General features: G+C 53.0%; 8 protein-coding genes across 8 annotated transcripts; 6 read left to right on the forward strand and 2 right to left on the reverse strand.

Moving 5' to 3' along the window:
• Positions 1–14: 14 nt before the first annotated feature.
• Positions 15–1,640, forward strand: BJX67DRAFT_382454 (uncharacterized protein; the record flags this gene model as incomplete). The annotated part of the gene is made up of 3 exons (XM_071033243.1): positions 15–1,086; positions 1,146–1,536; positions 1,598–1,640. The coding sequence occupies 3 exons, from the start codon at positions 15–17 to the stop codon at positions 1,638–1,640; spliced, it is 1,506 nt and encodes a 501-aa protein (XP_070884747.1).
• Positions 1,641–2,686: 1,046 nt separating this feature from the next.
• BJX67DRAFT_155099 (uncharacterized protein) lies at positions 2,687–5,672 on the reverse strand. Its single transcript, XM_071024837.1, has 2 exons — positions 5,359–5,672; positions 2,687–5,300 (listed from the first exon to the last, which is right to left on the reverse strand). Exons 1-2 carry the CDS (start codon positions 5,577–5,579, stop codon positions 2,912–2,914), a joined length of 2,610 nt encoding a protein of 869 aa, XP_070884748.1. The 5' UTR covers positions 5,580–5,672; the 3' UTR covers positions 2,687–2,911.
• Positions 5,673–6,137: 465 nt separating this feature from the next.
• BJX67DRAFT_357284 (uncharacterized protein) lies at positions 6,138–9,638 on the forward strand. The gene is made up of 2 exons (XM_071029478.1): positions 6,138–6,253; positions 6,312–9,638. The coding sequence occupies exons 1-2, from the start codon at positions 6,167–6,169 to the stop codon at positions 9,519–9,521; spliced, it is 3,297 nt and encodes a 1,098-aa protein (XP_070884749.1). The 5' UTR covers positions 6,138–6,166; the 3' UTR covers positions 9,522–9,638.
• Positions 9,639–9,680: 42 nt separating this feature from the next.
• On the forward strand, positions 9,681–11,032 carry BJX67DRAFT_357285 (putative mitochondrial methylglutaconyl-CoA hydratase (Auh)). Its single transcript, XM_071029479.1, has 2 exons — positions 9,681–10,133; positions 10,200–11,032. Exons 1-2 carry the CDS (start codon positions 9,781–9,783, stop codon positions 10,768–10,770), a joined length of 924 nt encoding a protein of 307 aa, XP_070884750.1. The 5' UTR covers positions 9,681–9,780; the 3' UTR covers positions 10,771–11,032.
• Positions 11,033–11,081: 49 nt separating this feature from the next.
• BJX67DRAFT_382458 (uncharacterized protein) lies at positions 11,082–12,834 on the forward strand (the record flags this gene model as incomplete). Its single annotated transcript, XM_071033244.1, has 3 exons — positions 11,082–11,400; positions 11,465–11,786; positions 11,841–12,834. 3 exons carry the CDS (start codon positions 11,082–11,084, stop codon positions 12,832–12,834), a joined length of 1,635 nt encoding a protein of 544 aa, XP_070884751.1.
• Positions 12,835–14,688: 1,854 nt separating this feature from the next.
• BJX67DRAFT_357299 (LipA and NB-ARC domain protein) lies at positions 14,689–19,650 on the forward strand. Its single transcript, XM_071029480.1, has 2 exons — positions 14,689–15,218; positions 15,552–19,650. Exons 1-2 carry the CDS (start codon positions 14,768–14,770, stop codon positions 18,902–18,904), a joined length of 3,804 nt encoding a protein of 1,267 aa, XP_070884752.1. The 5' UTR covers positions 14,689–14,767; the 3' UTR covers positions 18,905–19,650.
• A 523-nt stretch (positions 19,651–20,173) lies between these two features.
• BJX67DRAFT_155117 (uncharacterized protein) lies at positions 20,174–21,435 on the forward strand. The gene is made up of 3 exons (XM_071024838.1): positions 20,174–20,198; positions 20,277–20,644; positions 20,711–21,435. Exons 2-3 carry the CDS (start codon positions 20,416–20,418, stop codon positions 21,226–21,228), a joined length of 747 nt encoding a protein of 248 aa, XP_070884753.1. The 5' UTR covers positions 20,174–20,198; positions 20,277–20,415; the 3' UTR covers positions 21,229–21,435.
• A 1,510-nt stretch (positions 21,436–22,945) lies between these two features.
• BJX67DRAFT_357307 (uncharacterized protein) lies at positions 22,946–24,534 on the reverse strand. Its single transcript, XM_071029481.1, has 6 exons — positions 24,361–24,534; positions 24,273–24,309; positions 24,152–24,219; positions 23,710–24,092; positions 23,592–23,659; positions 22,946–23,519 (listed from the first exon to the last, which is right to left on the reverse strand). Exons 1-6 carry the CDS (start codon positions 24,508–24,510, stop codon positions 23,158–23,160), a joined length of 1,068 nt encoding a protein of 355 aa, XP_070884754.1. The 5' UTR covers positions 24,511–24,534; the 3' UTR covers positions 22,946–23,157.
• Positions 24,535–25,068: the final 534 nt, after the last annotated feature.

The following is a 25,068-nucleotide window of genomic DNA, read 5'->3' on the forward strand; positions in this document are numbered from 1 at the left end:
CAAACCCGATCGCAATGCCGTCCTCCTATTCTGGGTTTAGTCGCCCAAGAAAGTCAACCAAGTCTTCTGGTGCTTCTACAATTTCCACCAGCTCGAAGACCTCGAAACCTTCTCTCGAGAAAGCCAAGAAAGACGTCCCTCCGGTTCCACCTCCCGCACCCGCCGCGCCTCGCGGCGTCGACCCGAGTGGCCCTGGATCAAGTTCAAAGGCGCAACCGGCTCCAATGCCTATGACCGAGTTGAAGGGGAAAGAAAAGAAAGAAGTCAACCCACTGAATGTGTTCGAGTATCTTGAGACCGACTCTGAGACTGACAGCGACTCGGATGTCACCTCGTCCGACGACGATGACTTACGCCCTCCATTCCCGCCAAGCTCGAAACCAAAGGGCTCTACGACTCGTCAACCAAATACTGCTGTTCCTGTGCAGAACCGCCCTCGCGCGTCATCTGTGAAATCGAAAGAAGCAACACCACCCGGATCGTTTGATGCTTCTCCAGTCGCAGCGCCACTGCAGCTTACTAGGCAGAACACCGCGCACCGGCGGCCTTCCACAGATGGATCAATCAGCGTTGCTGGATCGTATGAGGGCTCGCTTCCTCCCGAACATCGGAACCTGGAACTCGTCCCAGAAGATTATTATCCAAGACCCTCCAATTCCCTTCGTCGAGCTTCCTTCCCACCGTCCCCTCCCCAGAGCCCAGAAGAAGACCTGCGACGCTCTGGGCGAAAGATCAGGCGCAATACTAAGTCCTCGCGCCTTCCTACGGGCTACGGACTGGTAGCGTGGCGGTTGAGTACGTCCGCAGAGGGAAAAGAATACAGTATACCTCCCCTCTATCGTCGATTCGAAGACGTCAACCACCGTGTCCTTCTCTATCTCCAAGATGAAATTTCTCAACTGGAGGAGGAATTGCGGGTGCTGGATGATTATGAGGATATGCAGCGGAGAGGGGTCGCCGAGCAAGAGGGCACTAAGGTAATGCCTGCGTCACGACGCATGGATGTCCAAGCACAAGCCTACTCTTCTCTCCACTACCGTCGAGAAGAAGTGATGGGATCCTTGATTCAAAAGACGGAGCAATACAGTAAGTACAGACATCACAGCAAGGTGAAGCAGCAGCTCTTACTAACAGTGAACTAATAGACAACGCCCTCGCTGCCTACAGCAAAGTCCTCCAAACCCTCCCTCGTGCGACACCAAAAGACGTCGACACCTACCGCAAGTGGATGAAAGGCAACACTCCCGTCGCAACTAACGAGATGCGCTTCCTCGACCATGCAAAAGACCTTGTCTCCCTAACTCCGCAAATCCCAGCCACGGCCTCGCCGATAACACCGCCCGTCTATTCGGCCATTATAATTGCGTCTGCCGCCATCATCCTGCCTTTGCTAGCCTTCAGCATGATCGCCGAGTTCGCCGGTCGAATTATCGTCGTTGCTGTGGTCGGGGGTGCATCTGCTGCTGTTGCGGCTCATTATTCTTCTGGGACTGAACACATAGTGAAGTCCCAAGATGGTTGGCGATGTGCTGGCTTGTATGTTTTCGACCCCAATATACACACCCTTTTGTAACGTTCGGCTGCTAATATAGACTAGATACTTCGGATTCATGACCATATCCGCGCTATTTATCTCATAGGCCTCGCCGAGCCACCTTCATCCCATGATTTATGCCCAAGAAAGCGATATGATTTACCTATCAAAATATACCCCTTCACGCGTTGGTACCTACCCACCCATTCTAATCTCTCACGAAATAACGACTCTTCACATGCGACATCCAATTGAATTATCAAACTTCGAATGATTGAATCCAGCTTGTTTATTTCCCATTCTCCTTATGTACTCTCGGTTTGTGTCTAGTTGGTTAGCGGGAATATCATGACGAGGAACGGCTCGATAGACGGATGGGATGGACCTTGGTAGGATGGAAGGGAGGCGTTTACTAGTCCGAAAATACCCATAGTTAATGGAATGGGGCTTTCCTTCTTCAATAATTGACAAGATACCGAAGTGTCTGGTACTCTCCATTATGGATTATCGCAATCTATACGGATCAGCGATGGGATTTACCTTCGGGGATTGGGATTTCTCCCGGCCTCGCGTGAGTGAGGATGTCTTCATCTTTCTTTCTTTCCCTCCCCCCCTTCAAGTTGCGGCTGCTGCTCTGCCCTTTCCGGCCTGACGTACGTGTTTTTTTTTTCTTTTCTTTTCTTTCTTTTTTTCCCGGTGTGATGCTATATACCGTGCCGTACCGGGTATAGTCGGGCCCTGTATCCTAAATCTGGCGAACCTGAGGAGACTCGAAGACCCATTGGTATGGTATTGCTCTATCCCCGGGCTTCTTTATGGACTTGCGGCGGGGGCCAAATGAGACACATGGATGCTAGGATGGCCAGCAGCCACGTTGGGAGGAAGGGCCATTTGAGTAGTTTGAGAAAGGTGGTGAACGGGGCGTGAGTGGCATCTGGACTTATGCGCTCTAAGAAAATATGTTGAATCAGGTAAAGGATGTGAAACGAATTTAAGATTGTGATAATAGGAAGAGTAGTTGTACTAATACGTGCTATACCTTGAACATGGGTGGATGGATGGATGGATGGATAGATCGAGACAAGGCATGCATGAATCAGAAATCGTAGATCCTCTTTCCACCTCCCCGTAGGGGTTTGAGGGTACCTTGCAGAAGAAAGAGACCAATATGAGGAAAGTTAAACGAGAATAATAGAAAGGTAGAAGAACAGAAGAAGAAGGAAGACAAGAGATACCCTGTAACAACTAAACCTTTACCAAAACACCCCTCCCTGTTTATTGGCAAAAAAAAAAATAAAAATAAATAAGAGAACAAACCAGAACCAGAGGCGGATCGGAGATCGGGGTGTTCCAGATGTCTTCCCAAATTGACTCAACTTACGTCGATACTGGGGTACCGTTCTGTTTCGTCCCAGGAGTGACGCTTCGATCTTGAGAGCTGCGATGGTCTACCTGAGATTGGGGCTGGGGTGTTCCTGGGGAGCCCTGTGCCGCTGCTAATTGGACCTTGTTTCGATCCATGAGAGCTGCTTGCTCAGCCGCGCTTCTGGCGTACGTCACAGCCGCGGCGGAATTGGAGTAGGCGCTTGGATTTTGTGGAGGAGTGAAATTGCCGTACGCTTGGGGCTGTTGATGGGGCTGCGCTTGTGGTGGGTGCTGCATGAACCGTTGCTGCGGGTTCGCGCCTGGGGCCATGAACGTAGCTCGGGGAGCCACGTATGCTGGTGGTTTTTGAGGGGAGGCGCTGCGGCCAGGCCCATATGGCGTTGCGTTGTAGGGCGTTTGCTGCCCGGGCCGTGGAGTGTATTGCTGTGGCGAGCCTTGAGCCGGGGTAGGTCCGGGTTGAGCTGTATATGGGTTGTAGCCATTTTGGCCTGGTCTCTGGTATGGTGGGACTGCATTGGCCTGGTTATACTGTGGGGTAGGCTGTGCATACCCTGGGAAATAGCCAGGCCGTTGGCCGGGGGTTGTTGAGGCACGAGCTCCTGGAAAATGTTGCGGGGTACCGGGCGTGTAGGCACTAGGGGTTGATGGTTGTCTTGGTGGATAGTACGGCTGTGGAGTTTGGAAGTTTCCTTGTGGTTGAATTCGAGCATTGGCGCTGAACGCACGCTGATTGTATTGAGCCTGATAGTTTGTTGGACGCGAGGGTGTCGACGTTCTTGGGACTGCTGCTGCCGCTGCTGCCCTTTCTTGTTGGATTGTATGGTCATCCTTCTCCATGCTGCCCGGGTAGTCTGTGTTGTCGATGAGAATCTTTTGGCTAATGCTCAACTCGGCCAGTTGGTCACCATTTAACTTAGCAACTGCGAATGGCGGCAATTGCGCAACAAGCACGGTTAGGCTGGCTCTCAGTGTTTCGTACACTTCTCTCTCAGCGTCTGATGGTTTATCGGTGGCTCCCTCCGTAGATGTATCCTTTCCGTCAGCACCTCGGTTAGCTTGTGGAAGGTCGAGGTTACGGATCGCCCGATAAGAACTCAGGGTTTCTAGCATGTCAGATACTTCGGCCAACAGCTCGTCTGCATCTTTCGATGTCTTCTTTTCTTCGTCTTCATCCTCCTTGGCAATTTCAGAGCGGATGGAAGCATCAGCAAACTCGTCCGGGTTAAATGATTTTACCATTTCTTCCAGTGTCTTCTCGTCAAGATCACCAATGCTTCCTGGCTGAACTGTTGTATCTTCAGGCTCGTCGGTTGATATTGACAGCAAGGTGTTTAAGCGTTTTGCTCCTCGCTTGCTCCACCATACCATATTCTTTGCGTCGGCGTGTACCACAGCTCCTGAACTGTCAAAGGAAGGGGCAAAGGACGAATATACGCCTTGAAGGACGGAAGAATCCTCGTCTGTCCACAGTATCGGGTCTTCGTGGAACCTTTCTTCAGCATGTTGCTGCGGCGTTTGCTGCTTCTGCCGGCGGGCCCAGAAAGCTGGAGATGACGTGACACCACCATACTGAAGCCAGTTACCAGAAGGAAGTTGTGCAAAAGAGTGGTTGTTCCGATCCCCGGGAAAATTTTTATAATTAGTGAACGCATCGAAGGGATCAATCCAGCTGATGTGAGAAGCGCGAGAAGACGACCGAGCTCTCCGTGGCGGGTCTAGTTGGGGCAAGGTGGCTTTCGGAGCAAACACCTCACCAAAGGTTCTTTTCGGGACCTTGGGATTTTTCTCGCTCTCGTATGGAGAAACTTTCGTTGTGGTTATCCCGTTCGGTAAACCATCTTCGGGTAGAGGCGTCTGTACCTCAACGTACTGCTTTGGCTCCGATTCATCCGAAGATAGCGGGACCTTGACGGACTTTTGTAAACTCGAGTAGAGCTGTTTCGGGTTCGCCGGATTTCCCAATAATGTCAGGACTAGACCGTTGTTCCGGACTTCGACAGTCGAAGCTACTGGCTTTGCTGATGCTTCTGCATCGTTCCCGGGTGTTTCGGCTTTGATATTGGACTGACTCACATGAGCCTGCCGAACGAGGCTATTGAGCAATTTCTTGAATGCAGCGATACGGTTGACCGTCTCCGTCACGGGTGTCCCATCAGTTGGGTTACCGCTAGCCTGGGCCTTGTTCCTCTCGATTACAGCCGCAGACGCCTTTTCGATATCACTTAAGAATTCAGACAGCGTGTTGTAGCGATCCGACGCCACTCGCGCTTGGATGCTCGCTGCTTCATCCCTATCTCCGGCAATTTTCGCGCGTTTCGATCGGGGTTTCACGGGCGACGACGGGAGAGGGCAGGATAAAAGCTGGAGTTCAGTATCATTCCTGAGGATGGTTAGCCTCGTCTGGAGGTCGATGCCCATGAGTAATTATGAAATCTTACTTGCTCAAGATCTCAACCAGGTTACGCAATGTTTCTTGCAATTTTACCCGTTCATCTTGTTGCGAGGCAACTGCGCCTGTCTCGTGGGTGGCCCTGTCATCGTGACTTGAAACACGCTTCCGCTTTCCAGATGTCGCTGGGTTAGACGGATCAGGGGTGGCGGTCGAGCGCTCGCCGTTCGTGGCCGCCATCGAGGCCCCTCCGCCTTCGTCTGCGCTCATGGCCTCGGAGTCGCGCCGGGGGTGTAGTTTTGTCTCCAACGCGAACAAAAGACTTCTCCCGTCTTCAAGGGGGTCCACGCTAGCTCTGTTGAAAATAACTGGGCGCGCCCTTGAGTTATGAAATCGTAGAATAATTGACGAAATTCAAGTGAAGTGAGGAAGACGAGAGTGCTTGAAGAACCACTGCTCAAATTCGTGATCGATTGTCTCTTGATCTCCGAGGCGGATGCGCCAATAGCCCCAAGAGAGGGATCGGATGCGCAACGCGGGAACAACTCGAGAAAGTAAGGGTCCAACGCCACGAGAGAACAAATCTGACGGAGCGCGGAGGGCAATCTGGCCCTGAAATTGAACAAGTCCTTATAACCTCGACAAAATTGCCGGAAACCACGCAACGAGATGACTCGGGGACAGGCAGAGAGGGATCGATCTGTTTCTCGCTCGCGCCATGCCAAAAGCGCAACAACCCGTGACAGCGAGCCACGTGACCAAGATTTTTCGCTGAGCCATCGGACCAGAAAGGCGAGGCGTCGCGAGTCAATCTTGGTTTCAGAGACTCAGAATCCCACTGGAGACCCTGTTTATGGATGTCATCGGTTGGGAATCATGTTCCAAAACGCTCCATGGTCCTGCCTCTAGGAGTGGCCCATCGCCGCGGCCGTTCGTTCCGCAAGGTAGGTATCAAGAGTGAAGTTACTGTCGTGCAATGCTAACTTGGGATTTTGCTCCTAGGGATCTCCGTACAGCACGTCTTTCCGTCCCATACGCCCAAAATCTCTTGATTCTCCCGCGGCTGCTTTTTTGAAACCTCCCAGCTTGGCGCAGCCGAAATCTGGCGGACATACAGACCGTTCATCCTGCGAATTTTGGTGCTCGTCGCGGCTTTATCAGTCTCGATTAAACCAGCAATCTCTTCCCCTGACAAAGATTCCAGAGCCATGGGGCCCTATTTTGGGGAGCGCACGGGATAAGGTCGATCCGTGGCCTGGAGAGACGAAACCCTCTCCCCTTGAATATGATAATGGGGGCTCATGGGTGCGTGGCTTCCCCAACCACGAACAACGGTCACTAGATCCACCATCATGCTCCGAGCCGAGCCCATCGGACTACCTGATTGATACGATCCAGAACATGATTCTCTCTTCCAATGATTACTCTATCAGTAACTGGGCGTTTTCAAGGATGTCTCGAAAACCTCTCAATACCTCTTTGACTCCAGAACAGCGATCGGCCTTCAAGAAAGCCAACAATAGGTCTCTACAAGAACTCGTGGCTGATTACATACAATACATTGACCCGGTCTTGCAAAAATGGAAGGGAATTGACATCTCCAATCGACCTCGTGCGGCAGCGGAACTTGCGCTGGCTCTCCAGCGGATGCGTCACGAAGAGTATGTTGAGCGACTGGCATCCCGGGGATACGATATAAAGGATGTGATGGCGTGGGCGTGGGTGCTTAAAGGCGGGACTGCATACGAAGCTACTCTTCGCATCTTTTTGTTGGAAGCAGATCAATCGGTCAATCACAGCAGTGGAAGGAGGATCCCTGCTTTCATACCGCTCATGCTTCTGCGCCAGAAACTGGACTTGAAAACTTTCCGTTTGTTACTACTATACTCACTGCACATTATTAGCGGGCAGTCAATCCCCCTACTCGACTACTCTCTCCGTATCGTATCGGACGATGCGCCTCGTATCCAGATTCAGGGCGACACCAATGCCGAGCCTATAGTCAACCCAAGCATGTGCTCATTGTTCGTTGTACGCTTGCTTTCACGGGCCCGACGGCTGTGGCCAGAGGCGCAGCTTCCCATTGCCCAAGCATTCGTGTTGTATCTGCGCAATTCTAAATCCCTGGGGGACAGCTTCATCGCTGGTCAGCTCAACCTGTGTCTGCGACTGCTTTCCCTGCCTAGCGGGCCCCGCCCGTTTATATCGGCGTCAATACGCCAGCAGGCACAATTCGAGTTGCTGAAAGCGATGGCCGATAAAAAACCTGCTTTGCCTGTCACGCGACGAGGCTACCAAGGTCTGGCTGCCGTTCAGCTAGCACATAAGAAGACGGCTGCTGAGCGCGAGTCTGCGGAATTAAAGGCGCCGTCATGGCCTCCATGGAAAGAGGAGAGGTCGGGCATCGACTCCGACAAAGGCGTGGAGGGAATGAGGAGCCGCGCCATGCGGGTAATGTCCCAGATGACAGAAGCAGGCTACCCGTCTTCGCTCTGGGAAAAAGTCACAGGTATCTCAGCTGGTTGGGATACTGACAACAGCCCAACGATACAAACTAGGACCTTGGTGCGTCCGCCGCCGACCTCCCGGAAGTTTGCCCGTCATGCAAATGATCATGGGAATGATCATGGGAATGACCATGCAATCTGGGAGGCACGGATCCGCTCTACCAGGACGGTGCGGGAGGCTTGGGCCTGTTTTTTGGCTTATGAAAACCACGGCCTGCCACCCCATGCTGCAATCTACAATGCGATGGGCGAAAAGCTCCTTCATCGAAGTTACCGGAGTAAACAACTTGGTCGACCCGTCTTTGCCCTACCAGGAGATTCACTGGAGGTGTTCCCAGAGCCTGCGTCTGCACGGGACTGGATATTTACACCCTCCGAGCCGCCTGTAGTCCGTACCTTTCTTGAAAGGATGCTTTCTCATGGAATCCGCCCATCTGGTCGATTCCTGGCCCTTCTTTTACAACGCGCACCGAGCTTTGTCGTGGGTTTAGATACTCTTAACTGCAGCGATCTGACCAATCAACAACTTAAAGCGTTGTTTAGTACTGGGAGTTCGGACAATGATATCGAGCACCAGAGAGCGTTGAACGAGTTACCCGAATATCTTTTCTCGGCTTTCATCCACTTCCTGTGCAGGTTTTCTGTCATCCCCCGACGGTCATTGAGCTTCGGTGGAATTGCTGCTACGGAAACGTTTCCTATAATCACGGGCGTTTGGGCGACGGCGCAATCGCATATTCCCACTTTGTTTTCATTTACCAACCCTCTACGAGCGTCAAACAAAGTTTTGCATTTCAAACTTGTGAGACTTCGGTCGCACGCAATAAACCTGTTGCGAAATCGGGACTCGCGCAATCCTCAGGGATGGATTCAGCTTTTGAAAGGCCTCCGCTCGATTCGCTTACTTGGTGACCCATCCAAAGTTGGCTACCATTCTCAAATGGTCCTTGGGTGGTACGAGATTTTGGAGGTCCTCAAGTGGGTAGATGAGCGCGATATTGAAATCGGCTCCGACGGGTTTCTGCATCTTTGCCGGAGCTTCTCAAGCGCAGTGATGGCTGGAGTGAAGGACCCGGATTCGCTGGAAAAGGCTCTGGCATTCCTCGCTACAACCACGCAGGAGGGATCGGAACGGCATTCCCCAAGTTTTGAAGGGATGGTTCATGATGGTCTAGCCACCCTCAAACATCAGTTCGAGCGCCTTGTTCTTGTCGACCACAAAGCATCTTCGTTGTTTGATTCTCTCAGGCTATCCCTGGAGGCCAGGACTGGGTCCCAAGTGACGGTTCCCCCAATACCGCAAGTCCCAATTCCAGCCGCTCTTCACGCGTTCGTCAGGTCCCTTGGTCTAGCCGAAGACTCAGATGGCCTGATAAGCCTCCTGCGATGGATGGGTCGCCATACCCAGACTCTCAAGCAAGCGTCCGACGAGTATATGAATGGCGAGGTGTTGATGCGACGGACTATAATTGCACTCCGCCTGTTTCTCGAGGGATTCTGGGGAAAGCGGCGCTCAGCGCCAACGGTGGATGAGTCTGGCGTAGCTTCTCATGCTATGCCGAATGACTCCGTACCGACTTTCTCAGATCCGATCCTGCAAGAGGCATATGACATTATCACGGCAGCGGAAATCTGGGGTCCGTGGCCAAGCGATGAGGAAGTTTGGGAGTACTACACTTCTGGCGAGCGGCACGGGTGGGATTGATTTGGGCCGTCGTTTGTATATATAGATAGATTTGTAAAGTAGAAACCAGGCCAGGAGCCATGATATCCATCAACAATATTGACCACGATACTTGTGGAGCATCGCTTATCATCGGAGAAACGCGTTCCCCGCACGACCTGGACTTCCCCACAGCCTTCCGACGTCACAAAAGCTGCGTCCTCGTTCCAGGTCCCTTCTTCCATGTACTCTGGGTTCTAATTACTCCGTCCACACCGAACATTGCACTTGCTAGTCAATAATGGCTCCTCTACTTCCGCGTGCGGCCCTCGCGCTTCCAGTCCGAGCTCCACCAACCGTCTCCCTACGCGTGAAAGTCGCCAGGTACAGCACCGCGCGGGACGATCCCGTGATCCAAACCCAGTATGTTCCTGCGCCGGGTTCCGGAAATATACGGGTCCTCCTCTTAAACCGGCCCAAGGCTCGAAACGCACTTTCGAGGAATCTCCTCACCTCGCTGGCCCAGCATGTCCAGTCGATCTCGGCGGAAGGGGGCAACGGACCAACAAGAGCTCTGGTCATCGGCAGTAACGCTGACTCTGCATTTTGCGCGGGTGCTGACTTGAAGGAGAGATTGCACATGACAAAGGATGAGTGCGTTGCCCCTGTTCAGTTGTGATTGGACCAGCAAGGCTAACTGTATCGCTCGGTCTGCAACAGGACAAATGCGTTCCTGACTAAATTGAGAGGTACATTCCGTGACCTTGCGGCTCTTCCCGTCCCCACGATCTCTGCCGTTTCTTCTGTAGCCCTTGGTGGGGGGCTGGAGCTTGCGCTAGCTACACACCTTCGCGTCTTTGGCTCAAACAGCGCAGTCGCGCTGCCCGAGACGAAGCTGGCTATCATCCCAGGGGCGGGCGGCACATATCGACTTCCCGCGCTAATTGGCGTGAATCGTGCCCGAGACCTCATTCTGACGGGACGGCGTGTGGCGGGCCCGGAAGCCTACTTCATCGGGCTCTGTGATCGACTTGTTGAGATTCTCCCGGAGGAGGAGAAGAAGGAAGGTGCGGCGCGAGAGAAGGTTGTACGCGAGAGCATCAAGCTGGCCATGGATATCTGCGATGGAGGCCCTATTGCTATAAAGCAGGCGCTGAAAGCAGTGAATGGTTTTCAGAGGGGCGAGGAGGCAGAGAATGAGGCGTACGATGGGGTTGTTGAGACAGAGGATCGACATGAAGCTCTCCGCGCGTTTGCAGAAAAGAGAAAGCCCGCTTTTCGGGGACGATAGGCGATATTCATTCGAATTCGTTGCTGCGGCTGTATACCACCCTATAGATATATGTGCGATTCTGGTGGCCAAATGTGATTTACTTCCGATCGTTCAGCTCCCCAGCAAGGGCTACTCCAGGGTTTTAACCAGCTTGTTCCCCGGTTTCGGAAGCAATGCTCAAAAAAAAAAAAACGCACACTGAAGAGTGAATTATCTCCCCCCCTCCGCTGCCTCAGGCTGGATGTGGAACTTTTCGACCTTCTTCACCGTAGTTTCCAACCAAGGCGTCCTCCTCGCTTCTACTTATATGTCACCTATCAACATCCAAAATGCCGCCACAAGCTACCTCGCGCAAACACAAATTGTCTTCCCTCGAGGCTAAGCCACCGAGAAGGTATCTGAAGATACGCCGGGGGTACGATCCTATCCTGTCTTTGAACGAAGACACGATCAACATGATCTTCAGCCTGATCCCGTCAGCAGAGCTGATTCGATTTGAACGGGTGAGCCATGGCTGGCAAGCAGCAGTGAGGGCTTGGATAGAGACCTTTGGACTTCGCACTCGCTTCCGGTCGAGTTGGCTTCCTGCCCACGATGATGGAGCGGAGAATGCGACTCGGGGGGATTATGAAGTCTTCAAACGCCATGGTATGCTCAGCGGGCTTTACTGTTCTGTTTCTGGCCGGCTTAGATTTTACGCTGACATCGAAAGCTCGCCGGGAATACTTGATGCAGCGCGGACGGCCCACTAGGGTGACGAGGCTGAGGTCCGTTTGGCACCTTGCGTCGGCCGGGGATTACGTCGTATGGTTAACATCCGGCGACTATCAATTTACCCCCGATCAAGTCTTTTGGCAATGTCTTTCACGGATAGAGGAAGGATCTGCTCGACCTGCCGTCTCCATCCCCTTGAGCCGGATCCTTGGATCAGATCGGCCGCCTGGGCAGGTCTCTGGTTTGGCCGTCAACCGAGATGGGGTGATTCTTATGCATATTGTCCCACGAAGTGACCATTGGACATCTGCGGTTGGGGTGTAAGAGTTTTCGTGCACGCTTCCTGCGCTCTGACGCTGCTTACTCTGTAATAGTGATGCGTTGTATTCTGCGGTTGATAACAGGATTATCAGGAGACAAGACTGGCTGTTGGCTCCAGTCTCAACCTCGACGGAACAAATCCCAGTCCTGATTGGAAAGAGTTCCACCTATTGTGTTAATGGAGTCCACAACGGATACACTTTGTCGGCCTTTGACTTTCATGGAAAGCTTCTCTACCTGTCTCCTGAGTATGCTCGCGTCTGGGCCAGAAGCTACGATGTTCGGGCGATGCGCGATGAATGTATGAAGGATTTCCGGATACTCCAGGCGAGGAACGAAGAGGATCTTATCTTCGTAACCAGCTGTTCACAGGCGAGATTTGTGGATGCCTGTGACACGACCATACACATCATCCAAGGTACAACTGGAAATCTCGTCTACAGCGCTAGGTATCCCCAATCCTGGAATTTCGACCTTCACAGCGACCCCGCTACTAATACACTGGCTCTAACATCGAGGCCTAAGTCGGTGCGTTCTGCGTCTGGCGACGGTTCCATGCTGGAAGGGTGGGCAATTCTTCAACGGTTTTCTTACCAGCCAAGGGATAATCCCCGACTGGCCCTCTTAACGACGGACGCCATTCAAACCCCCTCGGTGGTCATGCACTCTGGGCCTGGATATCCAGTCGTCGACCCATTCAATTCTGCGGCATTCTCATGCCCTGTTGTCTTGCCAGCAGGAAGGCGGCATGTCCAGGGCCACGTCGTGACTCCAACCACTGATGAAGGCCATCTCACGACAGCCAGAGGCCTGCTACGATCCGCCTTCGGGGATCAGAGCCACCCGCCGCTTGGTCAATGTTTCGTTTTTGCGTCCGGAGAGCCCGTTACGCTCCCCCTCAAACCGGGAGAGGGTCGCCACCGCCGGTCCAACTTTGATCTTTCCAGGTACACGGGTCTCTTTTCGTTGCTTCATCTCCTGAAGCTCACGGATAAGGGCCATGTACTGGTTAAGCTTAAATGCAACGTTTTTGTTCTTCAATTCTAGCGGTTTCAAGTTGTTACCAGAAGGCTGATTTTGACTTGAGGAACTGAGTCGGGGCAAAAAGGTGGAGAGAGAGAGCTGCGGCCTGGGGTAAAGACAATTCTGAAGGTGCATTTCTTTGTATCTGTCACAGCAACCGTGTTATTCTTTGGGCCGATTGGTGAATCTTATGGAGTTATCAACGGGATGACCTCTCAGTTATGTCCCAATCGAGCAAACCTAATATAACTTTCTCTCAGATAAACGGCTCCTGTGCGAGCCCAGGCCAATCGAGTGCTTCCTAATGTGACTCAATCATTTTCGTGATTCCAAGAGGTCGAGACATTGAGTCATACGGCGCCTTACGAGTGGCGAGGTACGAAGTACTGAGAGATTATTACCTCAAGCCACAGAACCTTCGAACACAAACTCTGTGGTTCAAGCGAGATCGGCCGCGACAAGATGAAGATGAGTGTGAATGCGGCTCAAATATCCGATAATATAAACTCACTGGCGAGGAGAGTGGAATGATGGTGCCTGCTGCAGGCGAAATCGATCTTTGCCCTGGGCGGCGCAGGGCGCACCACGCGCCCGATCCGTGGGTTGCCTGCGTAGGGCTGATTTGTTCCATGGTTCAAGAATGGATTTGATCAACAGAGACTCAAGGAACTGAACTACGGCCTGGAGGAGAGCTTCGAGAGAACGGGGGTTCTGGATCTTCAACTTCTCCTGATTGGGCGCAACGGTCGGGAGATGGAATCGGGGAGGAGTGAGACATATCCCCTTCAGCTGGAAAAGAGAAATCAATCGCCCGAGGCGACCTTCTCGTAGTACATTGGGCATGGGGTCTGGTAAGTCGGGAGCTGCAAGGGCCCGGCTGAGTGAAGCAATCGTGATCAGTCAGTCTGAGCCACCTTGTTTAGACCAGTGAACGCGTACCTCACTGTGGACAAATGTTCCGTTCTGTGGACTTGCTTCCCGCTAGTCATGAGCTTATTCTTCCAAGTGCCTCATCTCCGTGCAGTGTGTGATTCAAAGGCGCGGGCGGGCCAGGCACCGGCTGACCAACGACGGGTCATGCAGCCTTGCGGGGCACATGAGAGGCTCTGAGCAGGAAATGAAGCATTTAAGGGCTTCAGAGGACAACAGAGGGAGTCTTCTGTCTATCAGTGCCCCCAGAGACTGCTTGCTCCTGAGGATTCCTTCCCCCCTCACTAGTCGCAGATCGTGGGGAACCTCCAACCCCGAGCTCGCCAGCTTCGTCCCATGTTCTGCAACTCCTGACCGATAGCCATGGATGCCTCGCGTGTCAGACAGTTTGGCTTGACGCCGGTTTACGAGTCAGAATCCCCGGCCGTCGACATCGTCTTCGTTCACGGCCTCAACGGCCATCCGCATCGCACGTGGACTTCCACCAAAACTGGAGCCTTTTGGCCCGTCGACCTCCTCCCCGAGGTTCTGGATCGCGTCAGGATTCTGACGTACGGCTACAATGCAAATGTGACCTCTTTTACCGATGGCGCATCGAAGGACCGCATTCTGAATCATTCGGAGAACCTTGCGGCGCAGTTGGCTGCCAATCGGACGGCAAGTATCCGTTTGCTTTCTTTTGGCTGGCATTCCTGCAGGGCCAGCTCTCCCTTTCTATTTGCCCTTGCACTTCTGGAAACCCCGTTTTTATTCTTGTCTTTCCTTCTCAACTAACGAGCTTTGATAGATCAAGAAATGCCCCAACCGCCCGCTCCTTTTCGTCTGCCACTCGCTCGGTGGCCTCGTCGTCAAACGCGCTCTGATCTACTCTCGAAGCCTCACAAACGAAAAAGTCGAGCACCTCCGCTCGATATACGTCTCAACATATGGAATACTCTTTCTCGGTACGCCGCACAACGGGTCGGAAGTCGCGAAATGGGGCCTTTTGCTGCAGAATATCTGTGCTGCCGTTCTACCGAAGAAGTTCATGGACTCGTCTCCGCAGCTTGTCAAAGCGCTGAAGACGAACAACGAGACGCTGCAGAATATCAACAGTCTTTTCACTGACATGATACCCCGTTTCCACATCTATTTCTTCCATGAGACGCTTTCAACAGACGTCAAGGGGACGCGCGAGGTGATCGTCGATGAGAGCTCCGCGGCCCCATACGCAGATGGCGTGGAGAGGATGGGGATCGAGGCGGACCATAGCCACATGTGCAAGTTTGATGACGAGAACGCACCGGGCTATGAGGCCGTTGCAGAGGCCCTGCTCCGTTATTCTCGGGACGCACCTGCTACGATCCAAGAGCGGTGGAGGGAAGAGGAGAAGACTCGCATGATCATTCGAACTCAGAAGGCAAGGGAGATATTTGGTGATACTAGTGTTGGTGCTGAGCGCCATAATGCAGACGCAGACAACGACTCTGCTCTTCCGGGTAGGACTCTCTTTTCTTCGACTCCCAATACCACGGGTCTTCTTAAGTTGAGGGAAGACGAGGTTGAGGAGCCTTTGGCTGAACATTCTGGGACTCGCTACTTCTATGAGAGGGACCCTCGCCCATCGTGGCGTTGATTCTCTCTCTCGTGTTTAGGCTGTCGTACTATTTCCGAGGGTCGTCACACTGCAGTTCGCAGTTGAATCCCGCTTTCCGTCATGCATTGCATTGCCCTCCCTTTATGATTGAATTTGCGAAAACGAGAATGCTCATGTACCCTAACGTACGTCAATGCTTGATCCAATTACTGCGCTGACTTTTTTCTTCCCATAGTTAACCCAACCGTAGCGTATCTCCCCGCCCCAGAGAGACAACCACATTCTCCTGTTTCAGACACAGCCGCTAGTACAGATCTCTCGCTCTCACGCTCCTGGCAACGAGAACCTCTCTGGGTCGTTCCCTCCGGATTTCACCGCAATGCAACATTCTTCGGTATGACGAAAGAGCTCGAAATACTCCACGCAAGACTCTTCAAGGCAAAGAAGCGGGCCGAGAACCTTTTGGCGGTACTAATAGCCGGTGTTCCTGGCTCCGGGAAATCCCACCTCGCACGACAGTACGTCTGGATGCACCGGGAGGACTACCCTGGTGGGATATTCTGGGTGGATGCAAAGTCGCGACAATCAATATACAAGTGTTTCTGGGATATTGCGCAGGCCGCGACCCTTATTCACGGCGAAGAGTTTCAGCAGAGTACTGGCACCAAATCGTCGAGTAAGTACGTTGATGCAGTACGGCACTGGCTGCAGTCTCGTCAGGAGTGGCTGCTTGTTTTTGACGGGGTAAACTTCAACTACGATGACGATATCAACCACTTTAGGCAGTTTCTTCCGTTCAAGGAGAAGTGCAGCATCATCTACACCTCCGTAGACAAGACCCTAAGGAAGAAACAGCGTCTGTACGAGCCGTACTGCCTCTTGGTGTCTCCGTTGCAAGTTGAGGATGCTTGCAAGCTTCTCTTCAAGGATCTTGGTATTAAAAGGCCAACGAAAGAACAAATCCGAAAGGCCACCGAGGTTGTCACACACTACGAATGCCTACCATTGGCTATACACGCAATCAGCCACCGACTCAGTGCCACGGATAAACCGATCGAAAAGTATCATATCAACTCCCACTTGACCGATGAGAAACTCGCCGAGCCGTTCCTAAGTATCATGCACGATCTTTACCGGGGAGAGCATTTTCCCGCGCTTAATCTCATCAACCTTCTCTCATTCTTAGGGCACCAGGTCCCTGTTGGTCTGATCACGCTCGGCAAATCCTTTCTCGAAGCGTGGAATATTGAGGTATTTACGAGCAGTAGGCTGGGCGAAAGGGGGGATCTCGATTCAACACTAGGCGTCCTTATCCGGTACGGCCTCATTGAAAGGACCTCTGGACAGTATCCACTTCTACAAACACCGACATCTCCTCTATCCGAGAAGTACGCCGTCGATCCGAAGGCTGTAATACCCGAACTCTCCGAATCTCAAACGGAGAGCAGCCAAGACGGTTTCTTTCCCTCCCCAACCTCCGTCTACCCGAACACTGGGGTCTCTGATGTGCTAAAGACCCACAGCGTCGTGCAGGGGTTCTGCCGCGATGAACTCAAAATCATGGATAAAGAACTCGAGGACCAGCCCACGCAAACGAACGCGGGCTTCTACGACTCTTGGCTTGTAGTTGCCACGCGACTCTTCTGTACCTCCTTCGAAAACGCAAAATGCCGCATGGATCGAGTCGACGACAGCGGATCTGTTAAGGACTACCGCGAATATGAAACCCACGCCTCGCAGCTTGTCAAGAACTACCCGAAGCGTACCCGCACGGCCATCGTCACCGACTCGCTATCCCAGCTTAAAAGCGTTCTGAAGACTATTCGGAGCGAAATTGACCGAATTTCGCCCTCTCCACAAGGATCAATACGGAAACACCGGTCTGTGTTTGATCGCTCGAGCTCTAGTTCCTCGTTCCCGGATTCCACGGCCTCGGACGGGCCCTCGAGGCAGCTAACTCTGGAGTTTCCCGATCTTCCTGTGAGATCGGAATCGCCTCAGGATGCGCGGACTTCGCCGCAAGGGGTGAATCTGGGCCCAATAATTCCGCATATCTTTCGACATGCTGGTACGGAGAAAGAGGAGGATGACGATAAGGGCTTGAAAAGTGACGATTATACGAAAGGCGCGTACTTAAAACAGGACGAGTATCTAAAGTATGACGGATACATGACGGATGATGAGTCTTCGCGGGCCGCTCGATCACCGGCAATGTCTCAGGTGAGCGAGGCAACTGAGAGGCCAAGGCCACATCCTTCTAGCCCTCAGATCGACGATGAGGGTTGGCACGTTGTTGAGAATCCTTCGAAGAATCGCGAGAACTCGGCCAGAAACCGACCAGTGCAGAAATCAGAGCGGCAGAAGCAACCGAGAAAGCTGGGCCAAAATAAATCGCAACCAAAGCAACTAAGGAGACGGCCGGGATTCACGCGCAGGATTGGCGATTCGAAGCCTGCAGCTCCAGTCCTTGAAAAGACCCCGGCGTGGAGAAGCGGCCCGGCCGGTCTGAACACACGCAGCCCTCATAGGACTGCCTCGGAGGCTCTCTCAGCGATTAGGGGAGGAAGTCCGCCACAATCAAGTGACTATCCCACTCGGGAACGAGTCCCCCAAGCGCAGAAGGAAAACGTGCCCACGTATGCATCTGTAGCAAAGCTCCCTCCAGACTATGAGCTGTCATCGAGTGACCAGCTAAATGCGTTGGACCTTATGGGAGCTCAGGATTCTCAGTTCTACCATGGCCATGGCTTCTCCAAGTCAAGCAGACTTCCCCCTACAGACCTCTCAGCAAGCACCCCTATCCTCGGTCTCCCCTACGAAAGCAACATTGAAATCAAAGTCTCCCGCCGTCTCAGAGACACTAGCGCAGGGTCCGCAGCAACAACACCGGCATTCACCAGTAAATCTTCGACAAGTCTCAGCTCGATGAATCCACACCCATCCGCCATCATGCCCGGCGCATCGCCGCCCTCCTCCCACCCGGTCTCAGGATCAGAGCCCATGTCCCGTAACCCCTCAGGCCAGTCCCAGCATTCAGTCTCCTGGTCTACAGTTGCAGCTACGGACCCACAACAACAGCCGTTCCGCTCCCACGCTCCCCGTCTCTCCCCGCTTTCGTCCACCCTCCAACAGTCCGCGCAACCGCAGTCTCACCAATACCACATGCTCCAACAGCAGCATCCGCAGCACCAACCCCAAATCGTCACAGGAGCAGGAAGCTGGGTTTCAGATATCCAGCAGCACCCGGAGCCATCCTACGCAGCCGTCGCCCGGGGACGGTACTTCCCTCCGTTGGAAAGGGCCATGGATCCAGACCCCGAGTGGAGTCCCAGCCCTCATCCTCCCGGAGGGTCGAGATCGACGATGCATTTGGGGACCCACGCCGTGGATCTGCAGACTGCGCGGCGACAGTTGCAGGCACAGGCACAGGCTCAGGCTCAGGCTCAGGCTCAGCTCCGAACGGGCCAGTACCACGTATACCATGATAACCGGTCTGGCCCGTTGGTATCGACGCATGAGGCTCCGTGGCCGGCACATGGGTATAATGGGCGGCCGAGGAGCGGGAGTTCGCCGGGATTTGAGATTTAATCGGCTGCGGTTGTGCGTTCTTCTCTTTTTGTATTTTTCGTGGTAAATATGAGATGAGTTGTTATGTGGTTTGTTGCATCTTTCTTGTTTCTGGTGTCAGTATTGCATAAACTAGTGCATTGGTATTACCTGGGATGGTATGGGTTGCATGGATGGATGGTCCGTTGCATAAGGGGCATGGCATAGTATGGCATATCGAGGATGGAAAAGAGCAGCGAGCATTGAAGGCGTATATGAGGGGTTGTTATAATAGTACCTTCTTCAGATCGGAGGTTCTTTTGAGAATCGCGTTTCGAGGATACTTCACCAATAATAGAGAAGTGTGAGTTTAATGAAGGCAAAGCGGATGTGGCGATCTTATTCAAGCTTTTCGTCTTCCTGTATATCCACATTCTACTATGTGTTGTGCGAGAAGCAGAGCAATGGGGGGATGTCCAAACCCAGAAATCAAACCCAGAAGCAAGCATGCTCCCTCCGCGTACGCTTGGCTCGAGGCTCTCTCTTCTTATCTCCACCAAAGACGCACCGATATGGATAAATTGAGATTCATGTTTCCGTATTTGGAGAGGGATCCCGATTCCGAGGAAAGGGAGCGTATGGATGGCACTCTAGGCTTCATGACGGCGTGTATCCGACAGAAGATCTCACGGAAACTTGAGTTCTGTCGTCTTTATAACGCCCTAGAGAAGCATGAGCTGTCTTGCACGCTGGATTTGCGGGGCGTGGGCGAATATGGGCGGCGTCTCGTGATGCACGCCCTCCATGGATTTCCGGGGCCTAGTCACGTGCTTTATCTGCACCTGCTGGTTTTCGTCACGTGGCGTTCTGACTCCGCCAAGCTCAACCCAAACGGGAATAAGATCGTGACTAAAAATTCGAACCAAGGGACGTTTAACTCCAAAAGGCTAAGAAGAAAACCTCTCCAGCCACTGAACACGCCCCCTTCTGCCATGAACGAAGCCGAGATGCCGTCTCATCTCCGGCTTCTGCACATTCTGCCTGTCAGCATCGCGATGTGGCAGACGAAGTGGGCTGTGGGATTTCTTCGCTTTCAGATGGGACGCCTAAATCCCAGTGGACCAATGAGAACCAGGTGCTAACAAACAATCAAATTCTTGTCCGTCAGCAACAGTCCCTCGGCCCTGTCAGGGGCTCCGTTTCGGAGGTTCTCACCTCTTTCGGATGGGTCTTTTGGGAGGAGGATTGACGGCGTTGACAGCTTGACACGGTCGAGACTCGAGAGGAAGGAAGCGTCTTGTTTGGATTGGTGGACGCTGCAAATTGCCTTTGCTCTGTGCGTGGGCTCATGGTGCCGCCGGGGGAAGCGCCGGCCCTTGAAGCTTAATTTGATTAACGACCAAGGCACGCTCAGCTCTCCGTCGGCCTTGCTGCCCAGGTGTCTGGCGCTGTCTCTTCCCGCCTCCCGTGGCTTTTCTCCTTCTCATCACCCACTCCGGCGTCCAGCGTCCAGCTTCCTCAGGTGGCTTGATAATACTCCCTGAGTTCGCAACATGGCTAAGTGCTACGATCGGAACGGTAACGAGGACATTACTCGATTCCCTTGCTCACAGGATGGTGACCCCGCTCAATGCTGTGGAATCGGCGAGACGTGTGCGAGCAATGGTCTCTGTGTACGAATTGAAGATGGCGATTCAACATTCTGGCAAAATACCTGCACCGATCCCGACTGGATCGATGGCTCGGTAGACTCGTGTCCTACCCAGTGTGCTTCTATCCGCAGTACGTAACCCTGGCGACCGAGGAATCTGTTCAGACAACGTCTAACGCCGAGTGTCTTGTTTCTAGATGGAGGGAATGGAGTCCAGGCCTGCGACGACGGGACGTTCTGTTGTTACGGCTTTACCGGCTGCGACTGCAACAACTCCACGCAGACATTCTCCCTCGATCCCGTCCGCGTCGTAGCCACCATCACAACGCCAGGTCCATCGAGCACCACCACCTCCACGACGTCGACATCGACCTCAACCCAAACCCATACCTCCACGAACACTCCAACTCCATCCCCAACCGACAGCGGTTCTGATAACAGTAACCTTGGCGTCGGTCTCGGTGTTGGTCTAGGTGTTGGCATTCCCCTGGTTGTCGGCGCCCTAGTGGGGTTCTGGTTCTTCCGCCGACGACGACAGCGAGCGGCAAGGGGAGAGGCCCCTCTTACAGATTTCGGTGCTGCATCGAAACCAGTGCCGCTGGCGGAAGCTTTCGCCCCGGCGCCGCAGGATCAGAAGGCGCAACCGCAGTACACACGCGCGACTGTGCCTCCCCAGGAGTTACCGGCGCAGGTGCCTATCCAAGAACTTCGCTAGCGATATATCAGGGTGTGCGTCGGCCTGTATATAATGTCTATTTACTTATCTGCCTTTTCTTTTGTTGCATGCGGTTCTTTTGCATGGATATACCATCTACTCGCTACTAGAGCTCTCTTTCTATACGAATGTTTACTAATCTAGAGCTCTTTGACTTTGCTTCGTCTCTTCAAGTTTGCTCGGCCTCTTCCCGTTATTCTAACATTATTTTGGATTCGACTGTTGCTATATTTGCCCTACCGGCTAGTAGATCTGACAGATATCTGGAAACATTAGATGCTGCGCTGGCTCTAGAGCATTTTCAATACACCATGATGTTCAATTAGCACGTAAACCTCGAGGCCTGGTGAATGTCGTTAATGTGGTCAAGTGGCAGTAAATGCGCGTTGTGAATTAGTCGTGAATATACGGTATCAGTCTACATTCCAGCCTACTCGAGTGGAAGTCTGCCCGTCACCACGAGGTGAATGACTAGGGAGGCGAGGCATTATAAAAGGGCCATATCCCCCTTCCTCTCTCTCTCTCCTATGGCCATCTCTTCTTCTCTCGCCAAGCATGGCGCCGCGGCCTCCTGCACAGCTCGACGAGCGAAACTGATTAGCCCTTTGTATTGGGGCATGGAGGCTGTACAAGGTTGTTATCATGTAAGTTGTTTACTCGCCTTCGTTCCTTATTCCGAACAATACGTAGATGCTAACTGAGCAGCGTCAAACCCGGGACTCTAACCTGTGCTGCATCACCAGGGCGGGCGGACTGGCCGATTGATGTGGAATTAAACTTTTGGCTGACGCTGCGGATGGATGTTCTGGACGAAAGATAAAGTCGTCAGATGCTACGACGCAGCCAAGAACAACGGGGCTGGGGCTGGGGCTCGCAAGTTGGATATGGATATGCACGTCTAGACAGGACTGAGGCTGATGGACGTGGACAATGATATGCTTCGCACTAAGACCCGTAAAGTGGACACCGACAGACCTGGCTTCCTCAGCTTCACGTTGATAAACCCGGACTACATTGAGTATCCCAGCAATCCCAGGTCGGACTCCAAAGCCCACGCCTATCGAGGCCACGGAGGACGAACCGAGTGGCGAGAAGCCGTCTATTGACGGAAATCTGAAGCACTCTCCCAGAAGGCTGTGATCTCCAAGATTGTGTGACACATCATCGGAATCACGACAGACCTCGACGGTCTGCTCGTATCATCCTAGAGATGCAGTGGCACCTCAGTCGAGTTTTGGGTAATAGCGGCGTTGCAGAGAGCCAGGTGAATCCGAATCTGACTTCGGGGAAGATGGGTAGATAGCCCACGGTCTACCCGAAGGGAGGCATATAGGATGTCACCCACAGCCTGTTCTTGGTGCTCATGCCGCACTACGGCAACCATGACGGCCCTGGCAGCGCGACCGGCCGCGAGGGAGCCGGAGCAGTGTCACGCCAATGCATACCTCAATTTCGGCCGGCCCGTAAATATGGAAGGCGATCCTCGCCAAAATCACCGGGACCGTAAACGATCCCGTGCCGACCGGGAAGACTTCTGGTTGTGAGATTTCTGCCGGTGGATCGGTGGCTTTGTGTTGTTCATCATCCACGTCACAATGTATCAGGCAAGGGCTTCCTCTATACGCCGGAAACCACCTAGGGGAGATGATGAAGGTACGCTCCGTTGAATCAAACCGCGTTGCCACACCCAAGGTAGTTCAGGACTCGAAAATGGCGAGGACGAGAAGCGTACATGCCGATAATTCCCTATGATTTGTTGTCGACGCGTCTGGAAGGAGTCTTGGAGCGTTCAGACTACTCGTATTATAACGCCTAAAACGAGGGTATCGCCTTTAATATGTGACACAGGAATCACGCCCCCCTCACCTAGACCACAGGTCATACCTAATCGTTGCTTTGCCCGCTTGCAAGTAGAGAATCTGGCCAGCCCTACCGCCGCCGCCCTCGCTGCTGATCCTGATACCGATCCACAGACCGCTCGCTATCGTGCTCGTGAACCAAACACTCCATATCCGTCTCCATCCCCTTATCGACCTCTTCATGCCTCACCGTCGTATCAACCGTTTTCAGAATCGACAGCTCCATCCGCGGCATCCTCCTCCCCCGTGACCCATCCGACGGACCGGAGGGCTCTCGTGTAGCGTCGTGATAAACCTGCTCCTCCGTCTGTGCGGTCCCGAAAAGGAAGTGCGAGATTTTGCGGTAGAGCCGGCGGATGGGGGGAATATTGATGCAGACTATGCCGGTGAAACATTCGATTATGGACCAGTAGGACGTAGGGACTGTGTCGTCTAAGGAGCTTCGGGTTAGTGTAACTGCTGCGAGCATCATTCAGAGGAGAGCTAGAAGGAAGGGGAAAGTACAGGTGGCGTTTGCGCTCGTTTGGTACGTTATGACGACCCGGAGGCGGAGGATGCTAACAACTGTTATGCTGGACTAAATTAGCCTGGAAAAAACAGCTTGTGGATTCCGTGGACGTACAAGAAGCCAAGCCCAAACATCGACAAGAGCATGATCTTCTTCGACAGGCTGACGGAAAGGCCGGCGATTTTATGAAGTGGAAGGCTGATGACTGCGAGGTCGAGTGCGATGTTGGTCGTCGCATTTGCAATACCGAAGGCGTTGAAGTTGAGGCACGAGCCCTCCGTCTCACCCGTCCATTTGGTCCAGATATAGGAGACAGGAAGACAGTTTAACGCGGTGGGGAGGAAAAACGCTAGAAAATACAGGACATTGATAGCTATGAGAAGCCAGATCGCTCGTCGGATGCCTTCACTTGGGAATAGACGGAGGAAGAGGCAAAGAAAGGCCATCTTTGTTGAGGCGAGGGCGGCAATGTACAGGAGTTGGAGGATATAGGTGAACTATATCTTATCAGAGTTCCGATCCAAACTTCAGTGGCGTCGTAGGGTTTCCGACATACCTTTACAATCCGAGTAATATTATCGAAAGGCAGCGACCAAATGTCCTTTCCGAAACCGTCCTTCGCCACTGCTGCGATTTAGTAACGTGAAATTTTGGCTGACCCGCGAGAGAGAACCTACTTGGATATTCCAGGGCGCCCATTGGAATCGCAAGGAACTACTCGTTCATCAGTCCTATTTTCGTCTATGCACTCATCGAGAGGCGTACCAAGGCTAGTAGGGCGAAAATGTCCTCCGGGCCAAAGTGATGGCGCGACTCCATGCATCGGGCGAGTGTTGCTGCGATCGCAAGGGCCATGAACACACTGGTGACAGCTGGCGTGATATGGGAAATATCGCGGGGCTCAATCCCGCACATTATATTTGATGCATTCTGCGACGCTACGCAGAAGTTAGCTTCTTCACGCTCTCTGAGAGGTGGAAGGCAAGCATACCCAATGCCTCTTTAACAGTACACGTGCTGACAACGCAGCGGCTGATACTGCCCTGCAGCGCTGTGTCTGCGCAGATACATTGCGTATCCATCGGAGCGCAAGACGAGCCTCCGAGGCCGGTCTGCATGCATGTTGTCTGGATATTGTCAGCTCGTATGGTCGAGCTTGGGTCAAGAATTCACATACTGCGCACGAGGGCATTTGTTGGGAAGAGACTCCCCCGGTCAGGGAAGCCACAAGACAGAGGCCCAAGACGCAAGCCCAGATCATTTGGAGCTGGGGGCATGGCCCTGTCCAACGCTGGAATGGCGAAGGCGAGAAGATCAGGAGCGTTGAGGGAGGTCAAGAATAAGAACTTTCCTCAATGCTTCGCCGTGACTTCGATACATTTTTCCAAACTTTGCTAGTCCATGCAAGTTCGTGTTTCGTTCTCCTCTCATCTTTTTTTTTCTTTTTCTTGTCCCGCGGCTTTGGAGACATCG

The sequence above is a fragment of the Aspergillus lucknowensis genome (assembly GCF_044049455.1).
Source record: "Aspergillus lucknowensis strain CBS 449.75 chromosome Unknown BJX67scaffold_29, whole genome shotgun sequence".
NCBI lineage: Eukaryota > Fungi > Ascomycota > Eurotiomycetes > Eurotiales > Aspergillaceae > Aspergillus > Aspergillus lucknowensis.

What these genes read in the sequence shown, in the direction of transcription:
- BJX67DRAFT_155099 (XM_071024837.1), bottom strand. Translation starts at nt 5,579, where the DNA reads ATGAGCGCAGACGAAGGCGGAGGGGCCTCGATGGCGGCCACGAACGGC. An exon ending in CTGGTTGAGATCTTGAGCAA is followed by an intron (nt 5,301 to 5,358) that starts GTAAGATTTCAT and finishes AACCATCCTCAG; the next exon opens with GAATGATACTGAACTCCAGC.
- BJX67DRAFT_357299 (XM_071029480.1), top strand. Translation starts at nt 14,768, where the DNA reads ATGGACTCGTCTCCGCAGCTTGTCAAAGCGCTGAAGACGAACAACGAG. An exon ending in CAACGACTCTGCTCTTCCGG is followed by an intron (nt 15,219 to 15,551) that starts GTAGGACTCTCT and finishes TTCTTCCCATAG; the next exon opens with TTAACCCAACCGTAGCGTAT.
- BJX67DRAFT_357307 (XM_071029481.1), bottom strand. Translation starts at nt 24,510, where the DNA reads ATGTGCGGGATTGAGCCCCGCGATATTTCCCATATCACGCCAGCTGTC. An exon ending in GGGCGCCCTGGAATATCCAA is followed by an intron (nt 24,220 to 24,272) that starts GTAGGTTCTCTC and finishes AAATCGCAGCAG; the next exon opens with TGGCGAAGGACGGTTTCGGA. An exon ending in ATGTTTGGGCTTGGCTTCTT is followed by an intron (nt 23,660 to 23,709) that starts GTACGTCCACGG and finishes AATTTAGTCCAG; the next exon opens with CATAACAGTTGTTAGCATCC.
- BJX67DRAFT_155117 (XM_071024838.1), top strand. Translation starts at nt 20,416, where the DNA reads ATGGCTAAGTGCTACGATCGGAACGGTAACGAGGACATTACTCGATTC. An exon ending in CCAGTGTGCTTCTATCCGCA is followed by an intron (nt 20,645 to 20,710) that starts GTACGTAACCCT and finishes TCTTGTTTCTAG; the next exon opens with ATGGAGGGAATGGAGTCCAG.
- BJX67DRAFT_357284 (XM_071029478.1), top strand. Translation starts at nt 6,167, where the DNA reads ATGTCATCGGTTGGGAATCATGTTCCAAAACGCTCCATGGTCCTGCCT. An exon ending in GCGGCCGTTCGTTCCGCAAG is followed by an intron (nt 6,254 to 6,311) that starts GTAGGTATCAAG and finishes TTTTGCTCCTAG; the next exon opens with GGATCTCCGTACAGCACGTC.
- BJX67DRAFT_357285 (XM_071029479.1), top strand. Translation starts at nt 9,781, where the DNA reads ATGGCTCCTCTACTTCCGCGTGCGGCCCTCGCGCTTCCAGTCCGAGCT. An exon ending in TTGCACATGACAAAGGATGA is followed by an intron (nt 10,134 to 10,199) that starts GTGCGTTGCCCC and finishes GGTCTGCAACAG; the next exon opens with GACAAATGCGTTCCTGACTA.